Genomic DNA, 26,337 nt, shown 5'->3' on the forward strand with positions numbered 1-26,337 from the left:
GACAGTCACTGCGCTCGGCAGGGGGCATCATTGCAACGCTAGTGTGATGTTGCGGACTCAGTGCCCCAATCCACTATCAAACCAAGGGCGTAGGTTTGCATAGGGACGGTCAGGACAAAACACTAGCAACTTTACAGAATGCTCAAATTGTCCCCACCAACTTTTAAGCAACCTTATTTGCATGATATAATTTGTTCAGTTATATTGGTCATTTATATTGTCTTCCCATATCTTGTAACCAATTGACCCTACCATTATCAAATGAATTATTTTCATTATGTTCAGACTTATATTTACCTCTTTTTCACTTGCTGAATGTGCCAGACCGTCCCCCCCTCAAACGCACGTTCGATTGGCTGATGACTTGACCCACCCCCGACACACACATACGCTTACACTCACACAGCCCCGACAGAAATACATGTCGACAACATGCTGCCTTCTTTGAAGAGGAGGGCTATTAGAAGTTTTTTTTCGACCAGCAGCAGCCACTGTAAGTAATTTAAATTTAATGCCAATGTTGTGTTGGTGGGAAACACACCACTAATTTTTCTACTGAAAGTCCGACCTGCATTAGAGTTAGCATAACGTTAAACTGTGTGAACTTGCTAAACTGCAAAACTTGGGTAGGAAGCCGCTATTTTTTCCTCAAAGTCACGTTTGATTGGCTGATGACTTGGCCACCATTTTTGTCTTGATTTAGGTGAAAAATGACCGACTTTTAGATGTATGGGCCTAATAAGAACAAATGGTAATATATACTAAAAGTAAGTGGAAGTATCGGATGCATTTATCTGTTAACTAGCGTTTAACACTCAAAACAAAATGAAAAAAAAATTCGATTAGATTTAAGAAAAATGATCAGATTAAGACATTATACAGTAAAATTTGCAGTTTGAAAGTCAATACAGATTTATTTTGCATTAATCATTTAGCCTATCAATTAATTAGGTTCTTATTGGGGAGAAATGTAGCCCTGACCGCCGTTCACCCAATCTGTTTGGTCTTAGCAAAAAGTGTACATGAAGCTTATGCTGTTGTATTGTCCCTACCATTATTGAGACCAAACCTACGCCCTTGTATCAAACCTAACACAGTGCAGGTTGCGGAGGGCATTGTGCTTCCACGCGACATTACTCTCATGATTTTCTTTTATAAAGTTGACAGAATCCACATACGTTGTCTGTCTCTGTCCAGTAAAACCTAGAAGGGAAACTGAAAAGAAAGTGCGGTTTAGAAAACGCGGGTCACTTCACCGCAGTTGCCAACCGTACGCCATTTCTCCTGCTGTGTACCGCACAAATAGAAAGAAATGCTATTTTTCGCCCTCTTAACCCGGAAGTGAGTCAATGTAGACACGCCCTCAAATACAATTAATGTTATTACTGCTTTTTTTCTGCCAGTAATCTTTCAAAAATGAACATGCCGACTAAACACTGCTGCTATGGAACTTATAGAAACGACTCTAGACATTACGACTTATGAAGGATGTTTTCTTCATACGTTTCCCAAAGCAAAAAACTCGAAAGAAAAATGTGAAGAATGGATGAACTTGTGCGGATGTCAAAAAACCAGTTGAACGCCAGCAAGGTGAAGCCATTCACATTTCATATGCAGTAAACATTTTGTTGGGGGCCATGGTCCTACAGAGGATGAAGAGGTAAGCCATTTTGATATTTTGACTTATTTTTTAGCGTGGCGTTTTCCTGTGTTGCTTCTGTCTGACATTGAACGACCTGAAAAAATTTAAATGGTATCTGACTGCCACTGTTTTTACCTTTTCTGTTGTAAAAAAACAACTCTAATAAGGAGGAAGTGTAAACAAATTAGAGAATTAAGGTTTGTTGTTAATGAAAAAATTAAGTGTTTGTTAGCTGTCACTGAGTAGCATTTACGACCGTGACACAAAAATAGCAAAGAACGGTCAGAGACGTAAGACAACCAAAGGATACAATTAGGGCTGTCAAAATGATCGTGTTAACGGGCGGTAATTTTTATTTTTATTTTTTTAATTAATTACGTAAAAATATTTGACGCAATTAACGCACATGCCCCGCTCAAACAGATTAAAATGACAGTACAGTGTAATGCCCGCTTGTTACTTGTTTTTTGGTGTTTGGCGCCCTCTGCTGGCGCTTGGGTCCAACTGATTTTATGGGTTAGTACCATGAGTGAGCATGGTGTAATTATTGACATCAACAATGGCGAGCTACTTGTTTATTTTTTGATCGAAAATTTTACAAATTTTAATAAAACGAAAACATTAAGTGGGGTTTTAATATAAAATTTCTATAACTTGTACTAACATTTATCTTTTAAGAACTACAATTCTTTCTATCCATGGATCACTTTAAGAGAATGTTAATAATGTTAATGCCCTCTTGTTGATTTATTATTATAATAAACAAATACAGTACCTATGTACAGTTGTTGAAGCAGGAGAATGTCATCGTCGGTGGCGTAAGGCAATGCACACAAGAAAAAGTTGTCGATAAAAAAGCTCTGGATCAGGTTGGCTTGTCTTTTTCAGCCCTCTACACTCAAGCCATCTCTGTAACTGAACATTTGTATATTCTTCCACATCTTTACCAGTGAATTTGGCACCAGGGACATAATTTTCGGACAGAATTGGTAGGTTTAGCTCAGTAAACATCTCGTTCGTACACTATTTCCATGCATTTACTATTGGGGACAAACGCGAGTTTGACCCCCCTAGCAACAGTTGCTAACGTCATGAATAATAATGAGCAAAAGTGACGTGTTGCTTGCGGTCTGCCCATTGAAGGCGCACAGCAGTGATGTTACAATAAAGCCCAGCCTGTGTGATTGGCTGATTAAGAGGGAGACATCTGATTGGCTGTAGTTGGGCTCTGTTTAGAAAAGTTGCAAATTTGTTTCTCGGCTGCGCTTAATGGGTCTCAAAAAGATCAACACACTCGTGAGTGGGAAGTTCAAATTAAAAGCACGTTACAAATGCGCGTAAGACAATTTACACTCACATTTGATGAATGTGTGTGTGATTCGTGTTAGATGTGTGTGTGCATCGAATGTGTGTGTTCATTATGAGCATGATCAACCCCTTAGCTTATAGATAGCATGCTAGCAGACTGCAAAAATTTGCAGTCCAACCAGTCTGGTTGGGACATCAACTTGTGTTTGGAGATTTTTTAGTGGGCAGGGCCAAGAAAAGAAGACTAATGTGGGGTCGTCATTACGGTAAATAACACTTGTCGAGCGCAAAATTACATGTGAACGCCCCCTCAGGTAGTTTTTGTCTACTGGATAACTGGGGTTTTAATATTATACCTGAGTTTCAGAGATGGGTGGAGCTTTTACTTTTCATAATGGCGGAGCGCGAACAAGAAGTTGTGATTGGTAAGACGTTTTTTAAGAAGCTTTATCGTCAATTTGCACTTTTTTGGGACGCCTGCACAATAACTTTGTGTACACATTTACAAAACTTTATTTTTTTTAACAAGTGTTTGCTAAAATGTTCAGTTACAAACAAAAAATTACCATTTGCATTTCAATGTATTCTCTTGTTGTTGTAGTTAGGGCCGGCCCAGGCCATTTGGGGGCCCTAAGCAAAATAATGCTAAGGGGCCCATATTTTTGGCCCACGATTTCGTCACAGTGTACTGTGAAACCCATACATGCAATCCAACCCGTACGTCCATATTTTGTATATTAACCAGATCTTGTTGCACTGCATACTGCAAACTTATCACCCCGAATGATTGTCAGTACTTACAGTAGATGGCGCCAAACCTTTTTCTAAAAGAGGAAAAGAAAGAAGTTATGGAAGATTTTTTTTATTTTTTAAGCTTGTAGTCAAGTATCAAAACTCACAAATTCAATGATAAATTCTCTTTGACATATTCGTGCATCTATTTTCCAAGCAAGTTTGAGCACCAATCATCGCAAAGCAGGTTCAACGTCACTCCCCAGGTTGCTAGATTGTAATGACAAGAAAATGGATGTTGGCATAGATAAACGGCAATGCGCGCCACATTATTCACGAAGCTCTATTAACAGCGTATAAAATGAGGTTGCCAGATTGGGGGCCCCCTAGTGGTCAGGGGCCCTAGGCAGCTGCATAGTCTGCGTATAGGCTGGGCCGGCCTTGGTTTTAGTAGATGTATCAAAGTTTTGCCCATGCAACAAACCAAAATGAAGTCCGTGTCCGCCAAGCTTTTTTTTTTGCTAGATAACAAAAGCACATGAACAGGATGTACCAGTAATGATGAATTAGCAAGTGGTAAGGCTCATCGCTATCAGAGTCCCAGTGCATGTGAAGGCAGCATAATCGGGATTTACTTTCACAGAATTGTGTCAAAAATATGGTCTGCTCTTGTTTTAAAGTCAGGTGCTATAGTATTTCAGAGCCAGTTTTCTCTTGAGAGTCTTTCCAGGGTCCTGGAGTCAGAGTGAAAACCAACCACCCGATCTTTTTAGCTGCACTCCACGCAGTTGCAGGCCAGGATGTACCGGTAGGTGGCCGTGATCCGTGTGCCGCCAGCGCAGCGCAGGCGCACAGCCTTGAGTTTGGAAGTGTGCGGGCGGCAGCAGGAGCACGTACTCTTGAAGGGTTGCTTAAGCACCGAGCTGAAGGAGATCAACGGGTCGGAGCGCGTGGTCTGGCCGCAGTGGCCTTCGCAACGTGCCAGCAACACCATCTGGAAGCAGAACAGGGAACACCAATAAGCCTTTAAGGCTAGGTTTATACCACAGGTCTTAATGCAGATTTCTGATTTTTTTGGTCATATCTGTTTGTGTTCAGACTGCCTTTGTCGATTTAGCCCGTTCAAGCAAGCATCAGGTATGCGCACTAATTCGCAGTCCTAGATGCGCTGAGCAAACTGACCCGCATGCGCAGGAGCATCAAAACAAATGACTAGCGCAGGGTCATTCTAGGGTGATCATATTTTGATTTCCAAAAAGAGGACACAAATAACACACATAAATAAACACCAATTGGTCTTATAGTCAGAGTTTATATGGATTGATAGCATGCACGCACTGAGCGTGCATGATGCACACACGTACGGACAGATTGTCCCTGACTCTCGGCCGTGTATGCAATCTTGAAATATTGCTCATTTGGAGCACAGACAGCAAACCGAGCATTCTCAGGCTTATCCTCCACCATTTTATTTTTTTTTATGACTTCGCCTCTTCCCTAAAAGCTGAGTTCAAGCTAGGCGCTAGTGCTAATGCACAGCTGCATCGCTACCATAGCGCCCTGTCTCTCTTACTCTTTGCTGCATGAATTACAATTTGGGGGACTTGACAGTTCAGACCGCAGCCACATTCTGGAAAAAAATGTGGCTGTCAAGTTCAAAAATACCAAAAATAGATCCTTAGGTAGACATTTGTAAAATAACCAAGAAGTAAGGAGAGAAGACACTCATTTTTCTTGTCCAAGGAGAGCAAAAGAGTGACTAGTGACAGTCACCAACATTGATCTAAAGAAAAAAATCCTCCTTTAGGGGTTTGTCCTAATACAAAATGGGTGCCGCCCTGAGGGAGGGGGCAAAGCAAGCTGGAGACACCCATGTGATTTTTATTGGATATGTGTGTGCGTGTAGGTGGAACTAAGTTAGTACACGTGTGTAGGCAAGGGCTCATGTAAACAATCATGTAAACAGTCAAAATGACCCAGACACTTCAGTTATGTAACGCTGCGGCCATGGAAGATGCCCTCGGATGGAAAATTGGATTTGAAATGGTCCACTTTTATGTGCCTTTTCCTGTTTAGATCGTCAGGTTAATGCCTCACTCGAGTCGGAAAAACACGAAAAAATCTGATTCGAAGACCTGCGGCATGAACCTAGCCTAATTGCACTTGCAAGACACCAGATTGGTGAAAAGGTTTCCTCTTGATGGGATGGAACGGAAACTTTGGCCCTTTGTGGAATAGTTTGCCCACCCCTGCCATAGACATATCGGTTTATAGATAGAATATCGGTTTCACCACAGGTTTTATCATGAGTAGAAGTCCAATCCATTTAAAGCGGGAGAAATGGCAGCGAATCATTTGCTTCCAATCCATTATAAATGGATCGGACGTCTAGCGCCGTCAATGGCAGCCAATGAAGTAAAAAATTAAATGTGTTCTTTCTCTGGCCAAGATGCACCTTCCCACCAATGTGTTGATCACTAGTAGATGTCCAATCCATTTGAGGTGGGAAGATGACCTCCCCACTTCTAACGGATTGGACGTCTAGTGCCATCATGTAGTGTCTGAGAGCAATGACGTTATAGTATGAAAAAAACATAGTACCAGTACATGATCGGCATCATCCGATAGCGCAAAGCCAGTGTCGGAATTGGTATCGGGAGCCAAAAAATGGTTAGGTGTACACAAGAAAAGAATTGCTGCTCTTTAACCGGCTGCGCCTCAGGCCAAGCAAAGACACACGGTCTTAATGTGGCGACAACACGCCTGGCCTGTTTGTGAATGTGTGTATGTGTGTCTCCCAGACAGGCACGTGTCAAAGCGGGTACATGGGTGGCGACACATAGCAGCTGACAGACAAACATGACACAGGAGTCTGTTTAGGGAGGCGACTGGAATGCAGTCAAACACAAAGTGAAATGTCGCTCTGATAGACATGATGGAAATCAGACGCGTGCCCTACGTCACGTGACACGACAAATACGACTGGATTCAAATGCGATGCAAATATGTGTTTTTTTTTGTCAAAGAAACATTTTTTTTTGCGATGATGACGAGCTAAAAGCGGGTCTTGCGAGACTAAAACTTGACAAGACGAATGCCAGTTTTCATCTGGCGAGACGACAACAAGAAGAAAATGCTGACAATGCGTGCCATTTTCTTATTGTACGTGAAGCACGTCAGCCTGCATCGTAGCAGTGTTTGGGTCGTCTCACTCATGTGACACCTGTGTTAGGATGTGCTTCAAGCTAGGCTGCGCTCGTTTTGAAACACATGGTAAAATTTGTTTTCTAATCTTGGCAAGACAGAATACACAATTTTTCTTAAGCCTTTAAAAAACGTCTGTGCTGAGTGATCATCACATACTAAATTTAACACGTAGCGTCAGCATAGCATTATGTTAGCTTTCGGATTTAGTGTGGCGAGCAGACAACTTTTTTTACATACAGTTCGTGATGTCCGGGTGGGTATAATACACTGAAAATAATGTATAGGGCTGCAGCTATCGATTATTTTAGTAGTCGATTAATCGATGAACTAGTTAGTTCGAATAATCAAGTAATCGAATAAGGAACATGAAAAATGAAAATACCTGGGATGAGCATCAAACGGTATAGAAAAATAAATAAATGAGGATCTATGTACAACAAAAGAACAATTGGCTAATTTACATAGCAAAAGTCCGCTAGCTTAAATGCTATAAAATACTAACGTTTTTTTTTTTTTTAGCAATGCTCCTAACATATGTTTAGGTATGACCCGATATGGTTAGACTCATGTTCCCACAAAAATGACTAAATATACCTTTTAACTAAATTACGAATGCATTAAAAAACATTAGCCAAACAAAAACTTAGCTTACGTTGGTCTTAACAAGGAGCAGTTGGATTCAGCCATGTATAATGAGGCAGACCAGAGGGCAGTGTTTCCACCCTAATCTATAAAACAATGTAAACACTTTCAAAATAAACCATTACAATGCCACTTTAACTAAACAAATACTCGAAGCAACAAAATTTAACTAGAATATTTTTATCTTATCGAATACTCGAGTTAATCGATTATTCGTTGCAGCACCAATAATGTACTTTTTTCCTGCTTAGGGTGTATTTGTAACGGGTGCAAGAGTGTGCGTTTCATGCTGTAGAAACTGCCCTCCATCCCGGTGCCTTGGGTGAGTGTAATGGGTGCTAGAGTGTGTGTTGCATTTAGTGTTGTTTTTGGCAGCCCTTTTAATTTTCGTCTTAGTCTTTTGGGTTTAGGGTTTAGTTTAGGCCTGAATGATATTGGAAAAAACTACTGCTGCCATTTTTGGGGGGGTTGCGATATTTTGCGATATTATATTGCGATATTAAAAAAAAAAAAAAGTTTTTTTTTTTTAAAAGAAATTTTTACTAGAGGACTTGAATAGCTGTTTGGAAAGACTATGGATGACTCATCATGACCACAGTGTACAGTATTCCATCTTTTTTCGCGGTTAATCGGGACCAGAAACCGCCGCGATAAGTGAAAAACCGCGAAGTAGCGCATACGCTAGTGACGGGATCTGTCGTTCACTTGAGTAAACGAATCCATTCCGGTTCGTTCAGTAAAACGATTCGTTCAAACGAATCGTTCAACGAATCGTTCGCCCCCCTCATCTCCCTCCCCACCCAAATGAATCGTTCGGTTAGTGAACGGGAAGTGACGTTGCCGAACGAATCACCAAAGACCGCTTCGCAGTATAACTGAACGGGAAGTGACATTGCTTGGTCCCTCCCTCTCTTGCACATTGACCACTCGTCGTAGTTTCAGAAATGAGTGACAGGCGATATCATTCTGCTCTCAGAGACAGCCTCGTCTCCCTCCCGCTGCTGCAAAAGCGAGGGAGGACTTCCGCGTCGTCTGTCCTAGTTCTATGGGCTCAAAGTCATGGCTCGTGCTTGCATTTCGAATTAGGACACGGTTAAACATTTTCCTTTTGAGGGGGAAGTCGGGGTTTAGGGTCGGGGGCGCACGGACTTTCTTTAGCATGATCTTGCTCACATATACAATGCTGCTGCTAACAGCCAACGCGGCATGCTTGCTGTCACGAAAATAAAAATAAATCGAAAGTTTAATTTCTAATTATGGAACGGCCAACACATCATATTAACCTCTCGCTCTGTTGTATTTTTGTTTTTTATTATTAAGATGATCGTTTTGAATTTTTGCACTGGTATTAATAAATAAAATAATCCGGTCAGCTCCCCTGTCGTCCCCGCATCTCAGATCGTCAAATGCTGACGAGAAATAATTGTTTGCTTTATGATTTCGCCTTTCTACTCTTATTAGTCTGTTAAGAAAAATGTAGACATATTGCGACATCTCCCGTGTCCGCGCGCTTTGTTTTTGGGGCGCTTGAGTAGCACATGATGGACGGATTGACATAATTTGTCAAACCAACCGACACCCTCTGACACGAAAAAAAAAAAAAAACACTCGGAAAAAATTGACATGTATATACAGTTTCATTGCAAATCAGTATTATGGTGATCATACTAAATATTATTTTTTTTCTGTGCACATATGAGGTACATATCGCTGCCATGAAGCCTCCATATAGTGACAGTTCTCTGCCCGCTTCACTGCCGTCACGCGACCGCAGCTCAGGTTTTGCTTGCCTCGTAGCTACGTGTGTTTTAAATTACTGTAAATTTGATAGTATATCGTCATAGGCACAGTCCCGAGTCTGTTGAGAAAAGTAGAACACTAAACCATGCTCGCTAGATTTGTGTGGTGTTTTTGTCTTTTTGAGCAGCATTTGATAGGCTCCACGTTAACAAATATGTGACAAAGTCGTTTCCTTTCATTTTATGACTCGTTCACCGCATAGTCATTACTGGAAAGTCAAGTTAGCAGCAAGCTAGGTCAGGAACCGGAGGACCGAATCACTGAACGGGAAGTGACAAAACTCAGTCTTTCCCCCCTGCCTGCACGCTGGCTGCTTATTGGCCACACGTGGAAATGAGTGACATACGCCATGATTCTGTTTCCGCTCCCTCCCCTGCCCGCGATGAGGCTGGCGTCTGATTGGTCGTGTGCGATGTCAGAAGACGCTGCTGCTTGCTCAACGCCCTCCCACGCAGCGAACAAGCGCCACCAACTTCATAGAACGAATCAGTGCAGATGGTGATTAGTTCGGTCTCGTTCACCCAAACAATTCGTTCAAAAAGAACGAATCGTTCGCGACCGATACAACACTAGCATACGCCCACATTTTTTGTGTGTGTGTGTGTGTGTGCTCAATGTATTTATTCAGACCTAGCACTGGAAAGAGATACATATAAGACATGTTTTTTTCTCACTTTTTTCCCCCAAAGTATGATTTTTAAAAATGTATATATCTATACATATCTATACATATATATATATATATATATATATATATATATTTTAAGAATTTTTTTTTTTTAAATAAATGCTTTTTAAGCACTTCAAATGTAGTAATTATGATCAGTTTTAAACATAGCTGTCCCACTGAATCATTTGAATCATTTTTAAACAAGAATAAAGTACTGTAGTAGAAAAATGTTTGGCTTTATTAAATGCTTCTGTTTACCTAACATGGCCTTGACTCTTGGAGTGACATGTAGAAATTACAAACTCCTCATAATCACTTCTGGCGTTTATTTTATATGTCTCGAACGTCACCCCCCGCCACAGACACAGAAACTGTTTAACTAGTTAAACGATGATTGACAGATTGCTGCCCGTGTGAAGTCGGCTCTTTGGCCAGATCAAAGCCATCGTCAACTTTAATAAGCAAGTGCCGCAGTGACTGAGAGCTGGGAAAGGGGGTGATAGAGGCTGTGCGAGCGAATGAAGCAGAACAAAGGTTTGTGGATTGGAAAAAAAAAAAAAAAAAACTCGTACGTTCTTGCGATGGGACTATCGCGCATGCGCACATCGTGATGGCGATGTTTAAACGATATATCGTTCAGGCTTAGTTTAGTTTTTTTTAATGAACATTGACAGATGAGCACATATTGTAGCGTCTACAAGGACTTTCTTAAAAGGCTAAGGCAACATTGCATTTTCACTCGTGTGTGCAAGCTGGAGTGACTGGAGACGACACTGGTGAGTCGGGGAGCAGGGGCGCAGCACATCACGAGTGACACAACCAGACACTGGTACGATGCAAGCTAACTACACTTATAATGTAACACATTTTGAAGATGTGACAGAAACTATTGCTCATTTTCGTGTCGTTCTTGTCTCGTCTGACGAAAAACTGGCATTAGTCTCGTTATGTTTAAGTTTCCCAAAACACGTTTTTAGCTCGTTATCGTCTCGTCATCATCATAAAAGAAGCGGTCTTGACGCAATTTTTTTCATTATCTTCATCGTTGACGAAAACAACACTGGTTACAATGCTTTGGAAGCCTCCCTCCCGATTGCTTCAAGAGAGTGCGCTGGCTGCTAGCAGCCTGGACTTTTAGCCTAGCGGTTATCGCGCTCTCCTGTCACACTGGTCATGCCGTGCAGGGCAGGTTCGAGTCCCAATCTGGACTAGTGGGACGGTTACATATTATCACACTTTAAATGTCGTTGTACTCTATTTAATGACAATTAAAGTTTTCTATTCTAAGTTGTCTTTGTCATTGTAGACTCTACAAAATGTGCACGTCTGTCAGTGTTTATCCCAAATTGTTGGAAACATTTATTTTTGAACTAAAACATTTGAATTTTACAGACGAAAACAACAAAATTTCCTGATTTTTTTGTCGACGAAAACTAAACAAAGACGAACACATTTTCAAATGACTAAAATATGACATATGTATTTTCATCCAGAAGATTTGAGAAATGAAAAGGGCTGCTAGAATCAACAGTGTTGACAATATTAGCAAAAGGACGCGGTTCAACTTACGTCATTCTTTGCCCTACCTTGGAGTTGCACTTATAAACGGGGTGGCTGATTGTCTCCACAAAGTGATGCCTCATGCAGCGCTGCAGGTCCGAATTGCTCACGTATGTGAAGCGTCCATGGTCGCCCGCCTTGTTGTTAGCGGCGGATTGCACCGAGCCCAGCAGAGGGCAGCACAACAGGACAAGAAGTAGGCCAGAGGGTGGGACTGCAGTGACTGAAGCTTTCATGGTCCGACTGCCCTCGGGCTCCGGGTCCTTAGAAGGACTTCCCACTTTTATCCGAGAGAAAATTAGCCCTCAGGACGTCATCGACGATGGCGTCTCGATGTCACTCGCTGCTTACTTCTTGTACGGTGGAGCTTCAAATCCAGTGCGCTGTCGAGCCAAACTTGCTTGGTCGAGCCTCTCCATTGCGTAGATCCACCACAGCCTGTTTTGGAAATTCTGTGAATGAGTATCTTTTTTGGGGGGGGATCAGTATTCTATGAAAACAGCACCAACGTGGATGATTTTTTTTTTACCCTGTTCGTATAATTTACACATTAATAAAACAGGAACTAAAAACATGAAAAGGTAACACTTTATTTGACAGTGGGTTCATCAGACTGTCATAATAATGACATGACACTGTCATAAATATTAATGAATGCTGATGACAAACGTCATGAAGTGTCATCCGGCAAATGAGGCCACTAACTTCATTTATGACCAGTCTGTATCTTTTACATCCATTCAAAAGTGACATCCTTTGCCGGATGACACTTCATAACATCTGTCATTAGCATTCATAAATTTTCATGACAGTGTCATGTCATATTTATGACAGTCTCATGCAGGGGCACAAGTATCCATTCTCGTTCGGGTATGCAAAATAAAAAATGTGGGGGGTGGTGGCATATGGCAGTTCTTTTTGGTAAGAGCAAAATTGATTTGGCATATGGCATTTTTTTGGGTATATGGCAAAACTGATTTGGCATATGGCAGTTTTTTTGGCATATGGCATTTTTGGCAGGCTATGCACGTCCAAATTTCCCATTCATTGTTAATGGCAGAAAAACGTGTGGTTGTTATTTTTTATAGCAAAAAAAAATGCCATATGGAAAAAAGCCATTTTTTCCATAATCCAAAAAAGCCATTTACCATAAAAACGCCATATTCCAAAAGCCATTTTTCCCATATACCAAAACAAATTCCGTATGTAAACCCCACCCCCAAAAAAACAAAGCCATATGCAAAAAGCCATTTTGCCATAAAAAACTAATATGTCAAGAAAAAAACAATGCCATATGGAAAAAGCCATTTTGCCATATACCAAAAAAAATGCCATATGTAAAAAAGCCATTTTTTTTTCAATATAACAAAACAAATGCCATATGTAAAAAGAAAACACAAAGCAATATGCAAAAAGCCATTTTTGCCAAATACAAAAAATGCCTTATGCCAAAAGCCATTTCGCCATATACCAAAAAAAGCCATAAACATAAAAAATGCCATATGTAAAAAAAAAAAAAAGCCATATGCCAAAAGCCATTTTTTCCATATACCAAAACAAATGCTATATGTAAAAAAAAAAAAACAAGCTATATGCAGAAACCCATTTTGCCATATACCAAAAAATGTCTTATGCCAAAAGCCATTTTGCCATTAAAAAAAGCAATATGCCAAAAGCAGTTTTCCATATACCAAAACAAAGGTCATATGTAAAAAAAAAAAAAACAAAGCCATAAGCAAAAAGCCATTTTGCCATATACCAAAAAATGCCATATGCCAAAAGCCATATATCAAAAATGCCTTATGCCAAAAGCCATTTTGCCATAAACCATAAAAATGCCATATGTAAAAAAGCCTTTTTTTTTTTCAATATAACAATAACAAAACAAATGCCACATGTAAAAAGAAAAAAACAAAGCAATATGCAAAATGCCATTTTTGCCATATACAAAAAAAAATGCCTTATGCCAAAAGCCATTTCGCCATATACCAAAAAATGCCTTATGCTAAAAGCCTTTTTGCCATAAACAAAAAAAAATGCCATAGGTAAAAAAAATAAAACAAAGCCACATGCTAAAAGCCATTTACTCCATGTAAACAAATGCCATATCTAAGAAAAAACAACAAAGCCATATGCATAAGGTCATTTTACTGTGTACCAAAAAAATGCCATATGTAAAAAAGCCATTTTTCCATATACCAAAACAAATGCCATATGTAAAAAAAACAAAACAAAGTCATATGCAAAAAGCCATTTTGCCGTAAACCAAAAATATGCCATATGCCAAAAGCCATTTTGACATGTGCAAAAAAATGCCTTATGCCAAACTAACCATAGACCATTACCATAAACCAAAAAAATGCCATATGTTAAAAAAATATTCAAAGCCATTTGCCAAAAGCAATTTTGCCATAAACCAAAAAATACCATATGGAAAAAACAAAAAACAAAGCCATATGCCAAAAGCCATTTTTCCCTGTGCAAAAAACAAGCAAAAAGCCATATGCCAAAAGCCATTTTGCCATACGCCAGGAACAATTTTTAAAAAAGCCATTTTGCCATATGTGAAATACCACTTTTCGTTCTCTCTGTCTCTCTACAATTGTGGCAGCCAGTTAACCCTTATACAGAAAATACATTGGAAAAACCCAATATTTTAAAACTGACGCGATTCCTGATCAGGGTCATCTCTACATAATAATGATGACGGACTCCCTGAACGACTCTCGACTTCTGCGCCGAAAAACACGCGACGTTAACGGCGAGAGCAGATTTTTCGTTTAGTGTTTCGCGTCGAGGTGTCAGAGCTGAAGGCGCTGAATAGCGTTGGCTAGAATCACGTCATAACATCCATTGAATAAACCGCACCACTATTCTGTTACCCCTCAAGCGGATGGCTTGAGTTTGAATTGGAAGATTTTAACAACGAGGTTTCATGTGAACTCCCAAGAAGGGGGAAAAACAATGAAATCACAGCAGGGAGGCTTCATAAAAAAGAGGAACGATATGCTTTGCCATTCAGGTGCCAAACGCTCAAATTCGCCTACTCGGTTCAACATGATACGATAAGTACATTTGCACAGGCGAGAAAAGTACACATAAACTCCATGATGTACCACAATAGTTTCTTAAAGGTCCCTTAAGAGCAACAAACACAGTAGGTAAGGCGGAGGAGAACCACATGACTCTGAAATGGAAATTATTGCAACGGAGCGAAGCATATGATTATCGCATCATATGAATAAGGACTGCTAGGACAGCGATACACACATTTGTTCCAAGTGCCCCGATATTAACAGGAAGTGCCTCCGAAATGCCCCCAAATAAACATGACCGCCTAATATCGGGGTCCTAAAAAGCCAGCCCGACAGACCAAGAGCACCCAGGGTCGGGCACTCGGTGTACTCAGCTGCCAGCCGGTCAAGCCAGGCGATAAAGCCGCGGAGCCTAGCGAAGCTCCGACGTGCTATCCCGTCAGCATCCCAGCAATGCGGAGGGGCCCCCCGGAGCAAACACAACTTACTTCTTGACATGTGCGGCTTTGCAAATGTGACAACACAAAAGCCATAAGTTAAGTGGGCCGCGGATATTTTTACGCGCGCCCCGCTGTGCGGAACCGATCCGTGCGCTCACTGCGAACTTCTCTCGTACACAACACATGGCGGCGACGGTCTGCGTGTGTGTGTGTTTGCAGGGACGTCATGGTATCGTATTTAGACACATAATGTCAGTGTTTCACTCAAGACCTTTTTTGTTCCCTTTTTTAAGCTGAGGTGGCTCATTCATCTTCGAGCGTTCTATCAGTCATGTGCTCTTTAAATAGTTGTGTCTGACGCAATATCGCACAGACCACGAACAGCACCGTATTTTCCGGACTATAAGTGGCACTTTCCCCCGCCCCCCTACACTGCTGGCCAAAAGTATTGGCACCCCTGCAATTCTTCTCAATTTCTCTTGGAAAATGATTGCAATTGCAAATGCTTAGGTAGTATAATATCTTCATTTATTTTGCTTGAAATGAAAAAAAAAAAACAAACCACAAAAGAGAAGGCGGGAAAAAAATGAAATCATGATCATTTTACGCAAAACTCCAAAAATGGGCCGGACAAAAGTATTGGCACCCTTAGCCTAATACTTGGTAGCACAACCTTTAGACGAAATAACTGCAAATAATCGCTTCCGGTATCCATCAATGACTTTCTTACAATGCTCTGCTGGAATTTTAGACCATTGTTCTTTGGCCAACTGCTCCAGGTCTCTGAGATTTGAAGGGTGCCATTTTCAGATCTCTCCACAGGTGTTCTATGGGATTCAGGTCTGAACTCATTGCTGACCAGTCTCCAGGGCTTTCCCTCAAACCATTTTCTAGTGCTTTTTGAAGTGTATTTTGGGTCATTGTCCTGCTGGAAGACCTCTGAGGGAGACCCAGCTTTCTCACACTGGGCCCTACATTATGCTGCAAAATTTGTTGGTTGTCTTCAGAATTCATAATGCCATGCATGCGGTCAAGCAGTCCAGTGCCAGAGGCAGTAAAGTGACCCCAAAACATCAGGGTACTTCCGCCATCTTTGACTGTGGGGACTGTGTTCTTTTCTTTGAAGGCCTCGTTTTTTCCCCCCTGTTAACCCTATGTGGATGCCTTTACCTAAAAAGCTCTACTTATGTCTCATCTGACCAGAGAGAACATTCTTCCAAAACGTTTTTGGCTTTCTCAGGTAAGTTTTGCAAAATCCAGTCTGGCTTTTGTATATCTCTGGGTCAGAAGTGAGGTCGTCCTAGGTATCCTACCATAGAGTCCCTTTTCATTCAGACGCTGACGGATAGTACGTGTTGAAACTGTTGTTCCATTGGACTGCGGGACAGCTTGAACTTGTTTGGATGTTAGTCGAGGTTCTTTATCCACCGTCCGCACAATCTTTCGTTGAAATCTCTCATCAATTTTTTTCTCTGTCTCCATCGAGGAAGGTTAGCCACAGTGCCATGGGCTTTACACTTATTGATGACACTGCGCGCGGTAGACACAGGAACATTCAGGTCTTTGGAGATGGACTTGTAGCCTGGAGATTGCCCATGCTTCCTCACAATTATGCTTCTCAAGTCCTCAGACACTTCTTTGGTCTTCTTTTTTTTCTCCATGCTCAATGTGGTACACGCAAAGACACAGGACAGAGGTTGAGTCAACTTTAATCCATTTTAACTGGCTGCAAGTGTGTTTTACTGATTTCCAACACCTGTAATGTGCCACTGGTAAGTAACAGGTGCTGTTAATTTCACAAATTAGAGAAGCATCACATGATTTTTCAAAGGGTGCAAACGCTTTTTGCTGGCTCATTTTTGGAGTTTTGTGAACAAATGACAATTATTAAAGAAAAAAAAAAATCCATTCTCTTTTGTGTTTTCCATTGCCAGCAAAATAAGCGAACATATTACTACCAAAGCATTTGTAGTTGCAATCATTTTCTAGGAGAAATTGAGCATTATCTGACAGAATTGCAGTGGTGCCAATAGTTTAGGCCAGCAGTGTATGCAGTATTTTTTTTTTGCCTCTTCATTTGTGCGTTTTTTGGCTGGTGCGACTTACAGTGCAAAACTACAATATCAATAACAAGATCGCTACTTCACAGCTCAACTTTCGGACCCTCAATGCATCGCATATTTTTGAAAAAAAAAAACAACAACAAAAAAAACCCAAATGTTTGTTCGCTGCCACCCTCCCAATTCCGATGGACTGGACATCTAATGATAAACTCATGTCTTTTCTAAGGACACCATCGACACCCAGTGTGGCATATTGCCTCCATTTACGTCACGGTGTTCTATCGACCTCCCTCCATTGTTTCAGCAGCTTTTAATAAACTAAAGGGCAGATTCCTGACTGGAATGAGGCAGGGGATTGCGCCCACCCATAGACCTGTCCTACGCACACAATCGCACACTGGGTTTGGCATGCGGAGTGCCAAGCTCTTTAACTGTCCACTGACGCCAGCTTCAGGCACACACACAAATGTCGTCTTTCTCTCCCCACACACGCTCACCTCCCAAAAACTAAGCTCCTCACTAAATATAAAACCCCCTCCGTCCCCCAAGTCCAGAACAGACAAACAACAGGCGTGCTAAGCTTCTGTTAGCTTGGTACTTTTTTGAAACAATCACTGCAAACAGTGGTTGTATTTGACTTCATCATTTCATGAATTGGTTTTGTTTCATTTGCGCCAATACAGTATAGGGTTGCTAACAGTCCCGGAATGGGCGGGACATCCTGAAATTTAAGAAGTTCTGATTGGTACGGTTTGTGCCATTCGTTCATTCGCTGCCATTCCTCCCACTTCAAATGGATCGGACGTCTAGCGCCATCAACATAGGTGGCTCTACTATTCAGGCGAAGTAGGCGATCGCCTTAGGCCCCCAACCAGCTGCCATTGCCCCAACGACAAGAGCTTGGGCCACCGAAGCCAGCAGCACCCCCAACTATTTATCATGTAAAATGATGTAAGCATACCAAACAAACAAATAACAAAACAAAAAAGAAAGCCATTTAAATGCTGCATTTATATTATCTCTCCCCCACAGACACGCACTACAATGGACTGTTCCACGACGACGGACTGAGTATCAGTCGCTTAGCTTCATTTAGCGCAGTTTAGCTTTGCTTAGCCCCGTTTACCATCGCTTAGCTCCGCTTAGCTGTTCGTTAGCTTCACTTAGCTCTCCCGCGTTTTTCACACCACTAAGCTTGCTATTTTTACAGCTCACTTACTACTTTGCACGTCGGCTATCGTTTATTTCAAACACATGAGCGAACGTGCTCTCCATGAGAGCCAAAGTGCAGTGAGGGAGAAGTTGAGGACAGGCCGCTAATGCCTCTTTTAACTTTCTTCTTCTTCTTCACACCTAACATAAAATACACGACAGCACACCCTGTGGCGAAACAATGTAGTACAGTTCCAATGAGTCATACAATAACAGGCAACAACTGGTTAACAGCAAAAGCATGTCATGTTCGTCATATAAATAATGATTTCTGGAGTTAATCCCATATACTTCAGAATTAATATTATAATATGTGGAATAAATACAACATAATACATATTCTACACTAAGAATAGCTTTCAAATGACACTCTTCATGACAAATATGATTGGCAATGAAGAATTATTATACTACTATTATATATAGTAGTATACTATAATAGAATTTTTTTTAAAGAATTGTTTTGAATAATGTTGGAAAGGCAAAGTCAGTGTTCTGAATCTGTTTACTTTCCATTCTTTTGCACTAGTAAATGCTATCAGCATTTAACCTCATTGTTTATTTGTGATTAATTACATGATTATTTGTACTTTAATAAAGAATTTAAGTGTTCCAAAATGGTTTTGTGAATTAATAAGCGTCAATAAAAATGTCATTGCTAAATTAGTCAAACAAAAAAAACAAAAAATTATTAGTCGCCTAATCGTAAAACTAGTCGGCTGACTAATCAGGAGAAAATTTGTCGTTTAGGACAGCCCTAGTGTACCGGAACATATTTCCTCCACACCCTTCTCACCTTTTTAACCCCTGACCCATAAAGAGGGCCCATGGATATGTTTGCCTTAGGCCCCAAAATTGCCAAGTCCGCCACTGGCCATCGATGGCAGTTAAGTAGTGTCTGACATGCCACGATAGCAATGCCGTTACAGTCAAGTGAGTATGCAGGAGTTTAGTATTCAAAAAAGTGATATCGTTACAACATCTGCTAGAACTGTCAATGGTCAGCCAATGAGGTATAAAAAAATTAATTGGTTCTTTCTCTGTCCAAGCTGCACCTTATGAGGATATCACTTCTAGAAGTCCAATCCATTTGGAGTGGAAAGGTGGCAGCAACTGAATGTTCTTTTCAAGTTAGTGACAGGAAAGAGAATCGGTTGGTCTACATGGACGAATTAGGGCGTGACTTTCCAGACTTGTTTGTCCTTTCGTTCTCTGTGCCAATGATCCTCACTAGGATCGCAGGTGTGCTGGAGCAAAACGTGCAATTACACCGCTATTAACTTCACATTCTATGTAGCCCGGATCATAGGCGGAGATTCAGGGGTGGCGTACCGTAATTTTCGCACTATAAGGCACACCTGCCAAATTTGGTACGAAAATGGCTTTTGTTCATAGATAAGCCACATTGGAATATAAGCCGCAGCTGTCCTCACTGTATTATGGGATATTTACACCAAAAGATATTAACCGGTAACACTTTATTTGACAGCGGCATCATACGACTGCCATAAGACCAAATGAAACACTATGAAGCTTTGAATCAATTGGTTGCAAAGCTTTATTGCTTCAAGAAGCTTCATTTGTCCATCACTGCTCCCTTGGGGGAGACAGTCAACCTCTGCTTCCACCTGCTGTCAACACTGTTGTCGTCCAACATGCCTCCTCGCATGCATTGCGGTGCTACAGATTTAAATAACAATCAAAATTCATGTTCTGTGCTAAATATTTCTTCAGTTGCTGTTCCAGTTGTTTCATTAATTGCTAGTTGTGGTATCTGGTAACGCTTTTTTTTTTTGACAGTAGGGTCATAAGACTGCCATTAGACAATCATAATTATGACATGACATTGTCATGAGCATTAATGAATGCTTAAAACAGATGTTATTTAGTGTTATCTGGCAAATTATCTCACTTTTGAAAAAGCTGGACATAAATGGAGTTGGTGACATAATTTGAGTGCTTAATGACATAAACATTCAGTAATGACTTTGATAGTATCATGTCATAATTATGAGAGTTTTTATGACGCCGCTGTCAAAGTGTTTCAGGGCTCTGGAGTGGCTAAGGTAGCATGAATCAATAGTGCCTGCTTAGCATACCACTAAAAAATATACAGTATGCGTGCATGATCGATGCAATCAATACTGTTGGCTTATTGATATAGATTAAGGAGGAGGCAGGGGAGCATAGCCCCCCCCCCTCTGGTGGCCGAAAAATGTCATGACTAATTGACTTTCCTATACACTCTCCTGTATATGAATTTAAAATTAAGAGTTTGCCAGTAAAAGGTTGTCTCAAAAAGTTGTAAAGCAAAAAAAAAATCAAACAACAAAAATGAATGAAATGAACAAAAATAATATTTTTTTAAATGGTCCAAATAATTTTTCGAACCGTCATTTGCTTTACTTAGCCAAAACTACGTGAGGACAAAACAGGCAAGATGGATAATGATGTCATTTTTTTTTTTCCAAACCCAAGCTTTCATATAACAACTACTGAATGAGAACCAAGGATTGAAGATGTGGACCATGAAACGCCAGCGAGCAACACCAAAATAGTGGGCGGAGTTTCAGTTTCCCCCACTAAAGACGCTAAATGTACAACAGAACCACGACTGGGTTTACCATATTCAATGGACACCAATCTTGGGCAGAAGCATAGCCGTCCTAAGCAGCCTGATTAGGAATTCCCCTAAATTATGATGGGAAACATAAAACGTTCATTTTCAATGTATTATTTTAAAAATTCCTGCCTGGAATAATCAGTCAAAGAGGATGCCGTCTCCTGTTTTGCTTGCCGCCATTTCCAAACTGACCATTCATTTCGCAAGGGTGTAAGTGACTGGAAAGAACTTGACAGTTAATTGGGATATCTACGCGGAAGGCAAAAATCGGCGTCTACTTCTCCACTAAAATCGCACGCGCTCACACCTAAACGCACACAGCTGCGATGCCTGCATTTACGAGTATGGGCTAAGCTACTAACCGAGCATATATCTTGTAAGTTAAATTAACAAGACCGGACTTACAACCCCCCCCAACACACACACAAAAGTCAAACTCTGCCTATGGCCCGCACTCATATTTGCATGTCTTGCTGTCAGTGCCAAATTAGACCGTTCAATTGCTGCCAGCCAAATTGGATTGGACGTCTATCATCGTCGATGTCGTTGAAACATGATCACTCAATGCCTGCCTTCCCTGCTCAAATTGATATGATGTCTAAAGTGTCACTAGCAGTGAATGAGCAAAAAGCTGGAAGTAACAACAAAATAATCCAGAGATATAGCAATATTGCAAAAAATATACAGTCTATTCATATTTACTGTAATTTTCGGACTATAAGCCACTACTTTTCCCCCCATTTTCAATGGTGCACTGCCTAAACTTAGGACTCATACTCATAACATTTCATATATATATATATATATATATATATATATTAGGGCTGTCAAAATTATTGCGTTAACGCGCGGTGATTAATTTTTTTAAATTAATCACGTTAAAATATTTGACGCAATTAACGCACATGTCCCGCTCAGACAGTATTCTGCCTTTTGGTAAGTTTTACAGCAAGGCTTTTTGTGCTGTCTAACAGCAAACTCTTGTGGTCGCTTTGCGACATGGTTTATTGTTGTCTTGCCAGTTCAGTATGGCTGCATGACGTCTCGGGCTGACGCCTAGGTTGTAATGTTGTGCTTATATGATCCTTGGACAAGATTTGTCCGTAAGTATGGTTGTTGTAAATAATGTACATATTATGTTAGTAAGCGAAATGTTATATTTTTTGTATGAGACGCTTTTTGTTTATGTTTAGTGAACCTGTATAGCGTGCTTAGCTAACGTTGTTGCTAATGCAATGCTTGTGTACTTTTTTTTGTTGTAGTTTTACGACGGTCTAAAGACGACAATGGTTTGAGGCCATTTTATTTATAAATCAGATGAAAAAGGAAGAAGTCTGATTATTATGGCGTCGTTCACTAGCTGTCTAGCTTTGGAAAAAGTAGATGCTTCGGAGTGAGGACAGCATAGACAGATTTAAATGACAGTAGAGTGAAATGCCCACTACAGTCCTTATGTACCGTATGTTGAATGTATACATCCATCTTGTGTCTTATCTTTCCATTCCAACAATTTATTTTACAGAATATATATATAATTTACAGAAAAATATGGCATATTTTATAGATGGTTTGAATTGCGATTAATTGCGATTAATTACGATTAATTAATTTTTAAGCTGTAATTAACTCGATTAAAAATTTTAATCGTTTGACAGCCCTAATATATATATATATATATATATATATATATACACACACACACACATTTATATTTATAAATTATTCAAATTTTATACTTGTAAGTCAGTTTGACATTTTAACTTATCCTGCACTGTAACGGTAAATTCTCCACAAATTTATTGTACAACTGTATAGTGACAATAAAGGGCTATTCTATTCTATTCTATTCTATTCTATTCCTGCGGTTTATAGTCTAGTGCGGCGTATTTGTTGATTTATTTGGATTCATAGGGAACACTTACGGCAAATTTTGTTACCAACTTTATTTATGTCCAGCTTGGATCTTTTGCATCTATTCAAAAGTGAGATCATTTGTTGGACGACAATTTTAAAAATAATATTTGTCATAAGTATTGATTTATGCTCAAGACAGTGTTGTGTCATAATTATGATGGTCTTATAATGCTGCTGTCAAATAAAGTGTTAACAGTTAATACCTTTTCGGGTATATATCCCATAATACAGTGAGGACAGCTGCGGCTCATAGTCTGGTGCGACTTATCTCTGAACAAATGCCGCTTTCCTGTCAAATTTGGTGGGTGGCGGCTTATAGTCTGAAAATTATTAGAATTATATACAGAATTATATTATTTAAAACTGAGAGGTCCTCAGAGTGTCTGACAAAAAAAAAGTACATGATAAATAAATGGCAGGAACGTACTATAGACCCTACCCACCGACGTCACAAAATCACGTGCTCGCTGTATGGTTCCGCTCCCTTGTCCGTCATTTTGTGTCTGTATTATCAATGGTCTCAATTGATCGAGCAATTTAGAATGCATTTCATAGAAGACCCGGTGCTTTCGGATGCTGTAAACTCACTTGATGCGTTGCATAAAAGGCGTTATGTGGAAAAGCTTCAGTTTATCCATATTTGATGCCTAAATCGATGTTTTTCGACCCGCTGTCTCCGCCGTATTTGCCTGACATCTGCTAGCTACCCTGAACTGTACAACTATCTTGTCCACACAAAATCAGCCTATTCTCACGAAAGTTTGAAAAACTTTAAGAGCTTGGAGGCTTATAAATACTTCGTTGCCGGTTGGGTGAAACAGGTCCTCGTCCAAGAAAATTCGGCAGGAATCTATCTTGTGCTCGGGAAAGGTGAGTTACGAAATTTTCAATTCAAAATCTTTTGTTATTGCTAACATCCACTGTCAAGTCTAATGTATTTCATGTCGTTTGTCAATGGAGTTAGGGCTTTTAATGTTTATATGGTTTAGCGATAGCACTCTCACTACATACATACATGTATGTTGTCGGCGATTAGCCTAGCAATGATCTTAATTGTGGTTGTCAGCCCAAAACCCTCTAAATATATATTAAATGCATCTTACCAGATATAAAATGACTACTACATAATCTGTGGTAATCGTTTGGAGCCCAGTTTTCTCGTCGAATTGCAGCAGCCCATCTCGCTCTCTTCTCTCCGGGTCTCTCGGAATCCGGTAGAACTTCAAGTCTCTCCGTCTTCTCCGTCTATCTTCTCTGTTATTGCAACCGACCGCCACACACGCCTTCACCATTTTGATTATTAATGTTAACGAGCAGAAAAACACGTCGTAAATAGGAGGAATGTACGTAGCCGTAACAGGTAAACATGATGTGTTGACGGACAATTGGGCGGCACCAGTTAGGAGGAAGGAGTTGTGACATCACGTGGGTAGGGTCTATGCAATAAAATTAAGAAAACAAAACATTGCATTGTGCAAAAAGCCATAATAACAAATAAAACAAAACCGATCAAATCTGGCTAACTTTACTTTTCATTTCAGTTTATATATGTAAAACACATTAAGTGTAATTGTTTTGCAACACGATTATTTAAAAAATAAAAAAAACAACTTTTGTTGTTGCTTGTTTGCAACCATTGCTGTACTCAAAACCTGTTTATATGTTGAGATGGCTTTTTTTTTTTTTTCCAAAATTGGGGGTAAAAAACATTTGGATGCCCTTTTCCCTCCTCCTTCAAACTTTTTTGACATATTGTACTCTGATTTTTAGCCAACAAAATGTTTGTACCTCACTGTGAGGAAAGATGTGGAAATACTACATATGCTTTTTAGTGGATGACACTAAATACAAATCCAGTGTGACGAGAAATGTAGAACAATCTTACCTTCCCAGGAGTCCGGTTATCCCATCCATGCAAGACTGGAACTGTTGAACTCTTGTTCCCCCTACTTGTCTCGCTCTCTCCCTCTCTTGCTCTCTCTCTGGCACTTTCTCACCTCCTCGCTCTGACTCCGCCCCCTAAGGACGGATCATTCCCGAAAGAAGGCATCAGCGTCAATCAAGGATGCTGCTGCTCCAACACTACCTGCCGGCCCATGGGCACATCTACCCATTTTTGATAGAAAAGAAACATGACTTTTCAAATTTTCGCCTTACTTATTACTTTTTGTTGTTTTCTTTTTTTCTCATTTTGAATTCATAGTTTTGTTTTCATGCCTCCGGTGCAATCGTTAAGTCCCGTGCAACTATACCGTAATTGAACACTAGAGGCAGCGACATGAGTACAACCAAGATTAGGCAGATGAAGAAGAGTTTGACCAATAAAAACCAACAGTCAGAGGAGCACACCTTCAGATAGGTGCTTTTGTACAGTAGGTGGCGGTATGCACCTGGTAGTTGCTTGCAATCTGCCATTAAGCTAAATTTGGGAGCTTGTTAAACTTCTGTTTACAGTGCAGTCAATTTTATTTCTTATTTTTTCCATTCTGTACAGTTTTGAATAAAACTGAGCATTCATTAAATTTTCTGGTTCTCTCTTTGAATATTGACTCAGATCTCTGTATGTGTGTGTGTGTGTGTGTGTGTGTGTGTGTGTGTGTGTGTGTGTGTGTGATATATACAGTATATGGCGGAAAACACTCAGGTGACTTGAAGTTTCTTTCTGAGACCCCCAATTTGGCCAACTTTCAAAATTGTCCATTATGCATGTGTGATACATCACTGGAAAGTTTAAAATATCAATTTTCTAGAGGATGAAAATTTTTGAACAGGAGGGCATTTAAAAAAAAAATTAACAGCAAAACCCTAACTGGAGGTGAGAGCAGAAATAAAGACGCCATGATTTTAACAAGATATTATCGCGTACTTACCTCTTTTTGATCCAAAAACTCCATGTAGCATGAATAATCGAGTGTCAAGACACAGATGTGAATGGCCACAGCCACAGATTTTATGGGTGAAACATGGTGATATAACAAGGGTCTCAGAAATCACAGACATCAAGGAGTGGTCGAGATTTTCTTTTTCATATATTTACCCTTTAAACGTTTTGTTGTTTTTTTTTTTCAATTTTTATTTGTTTGGATCGATTATTTATCATCTAACATATCGGAGAAAATGCGACAGTAACAAAAAAAAAAAAAAAAAAATACAATTAAGGGATAGGTATGAGGTAGATATCTGACTTTTTTACAGACGCCAATTTTTTCATGACGCGGTGACTTCCAAGTTAAAAATATTCAAGTGAATAATTTTTTTAAGTCTATTTTTTTTTAAACGAAATATAACACATCAATTAATGATTCTAAGCTAAAAATGACATTTTAAATAATATAATTAGCTTCGTTTTATGGATGGGTTGAAACAAAAGCGGTTGCGCGACGTCTGTCAACGGGGGTTTTCAGGGTAAAACGGACAAATTAAAAATAGTTGGGGGCTTCATGTGCCCTGAATCTGCTATGGCAGCAAATACACATATTGTTCTATCAA

The 26,337-nt window shown here is 40.1% G+C and overlaps 1 protein-coding gene across 1 annotated transcript; it reads right to left on the reverse strand.

Moving 5' to 3' along the window:
* Positions 1–3,520: 3,520 nt before the first annotated feature.
* ndp (norrin cystine knot growth factor NDP) lies at positions 3,521–24,762 on the reverse strand. The gene is made up of 4 exons (XM_057851408.1): positions 24,734–24,762; positions 11,913–11,999; positions 11,588–11,841; positions 3,521–4,676 (listed from the first exon to the last, which is right to left on the reverse strand). Coding segments are annotated over exons 2-4 (480 nt in total). The 5' UTR covers positions 11,914–11,999; positions 24,734–24,762; the 3' UTR covers positions 3,521–4,451.
* Positions 24,763–26,337: the final 1,575 nt, after the last annotated feature.

Source organism: Corythoichthys intestinalis, chromosome 12 (genome assembly GCF_030265065.1).
Source record: "Corythoichthys intestinalis isolate RoL2023-P3 chromosome 12, ASM3026506v1, whole genome shotgun sequence".
NCBI classification, from domain to species: Eukaryota; Metazoa; Chordata; class Actinopteri; order Syngnathiformes; family Syngnathidae; genus Corythoichthys; species Corythoichthys intestinalis.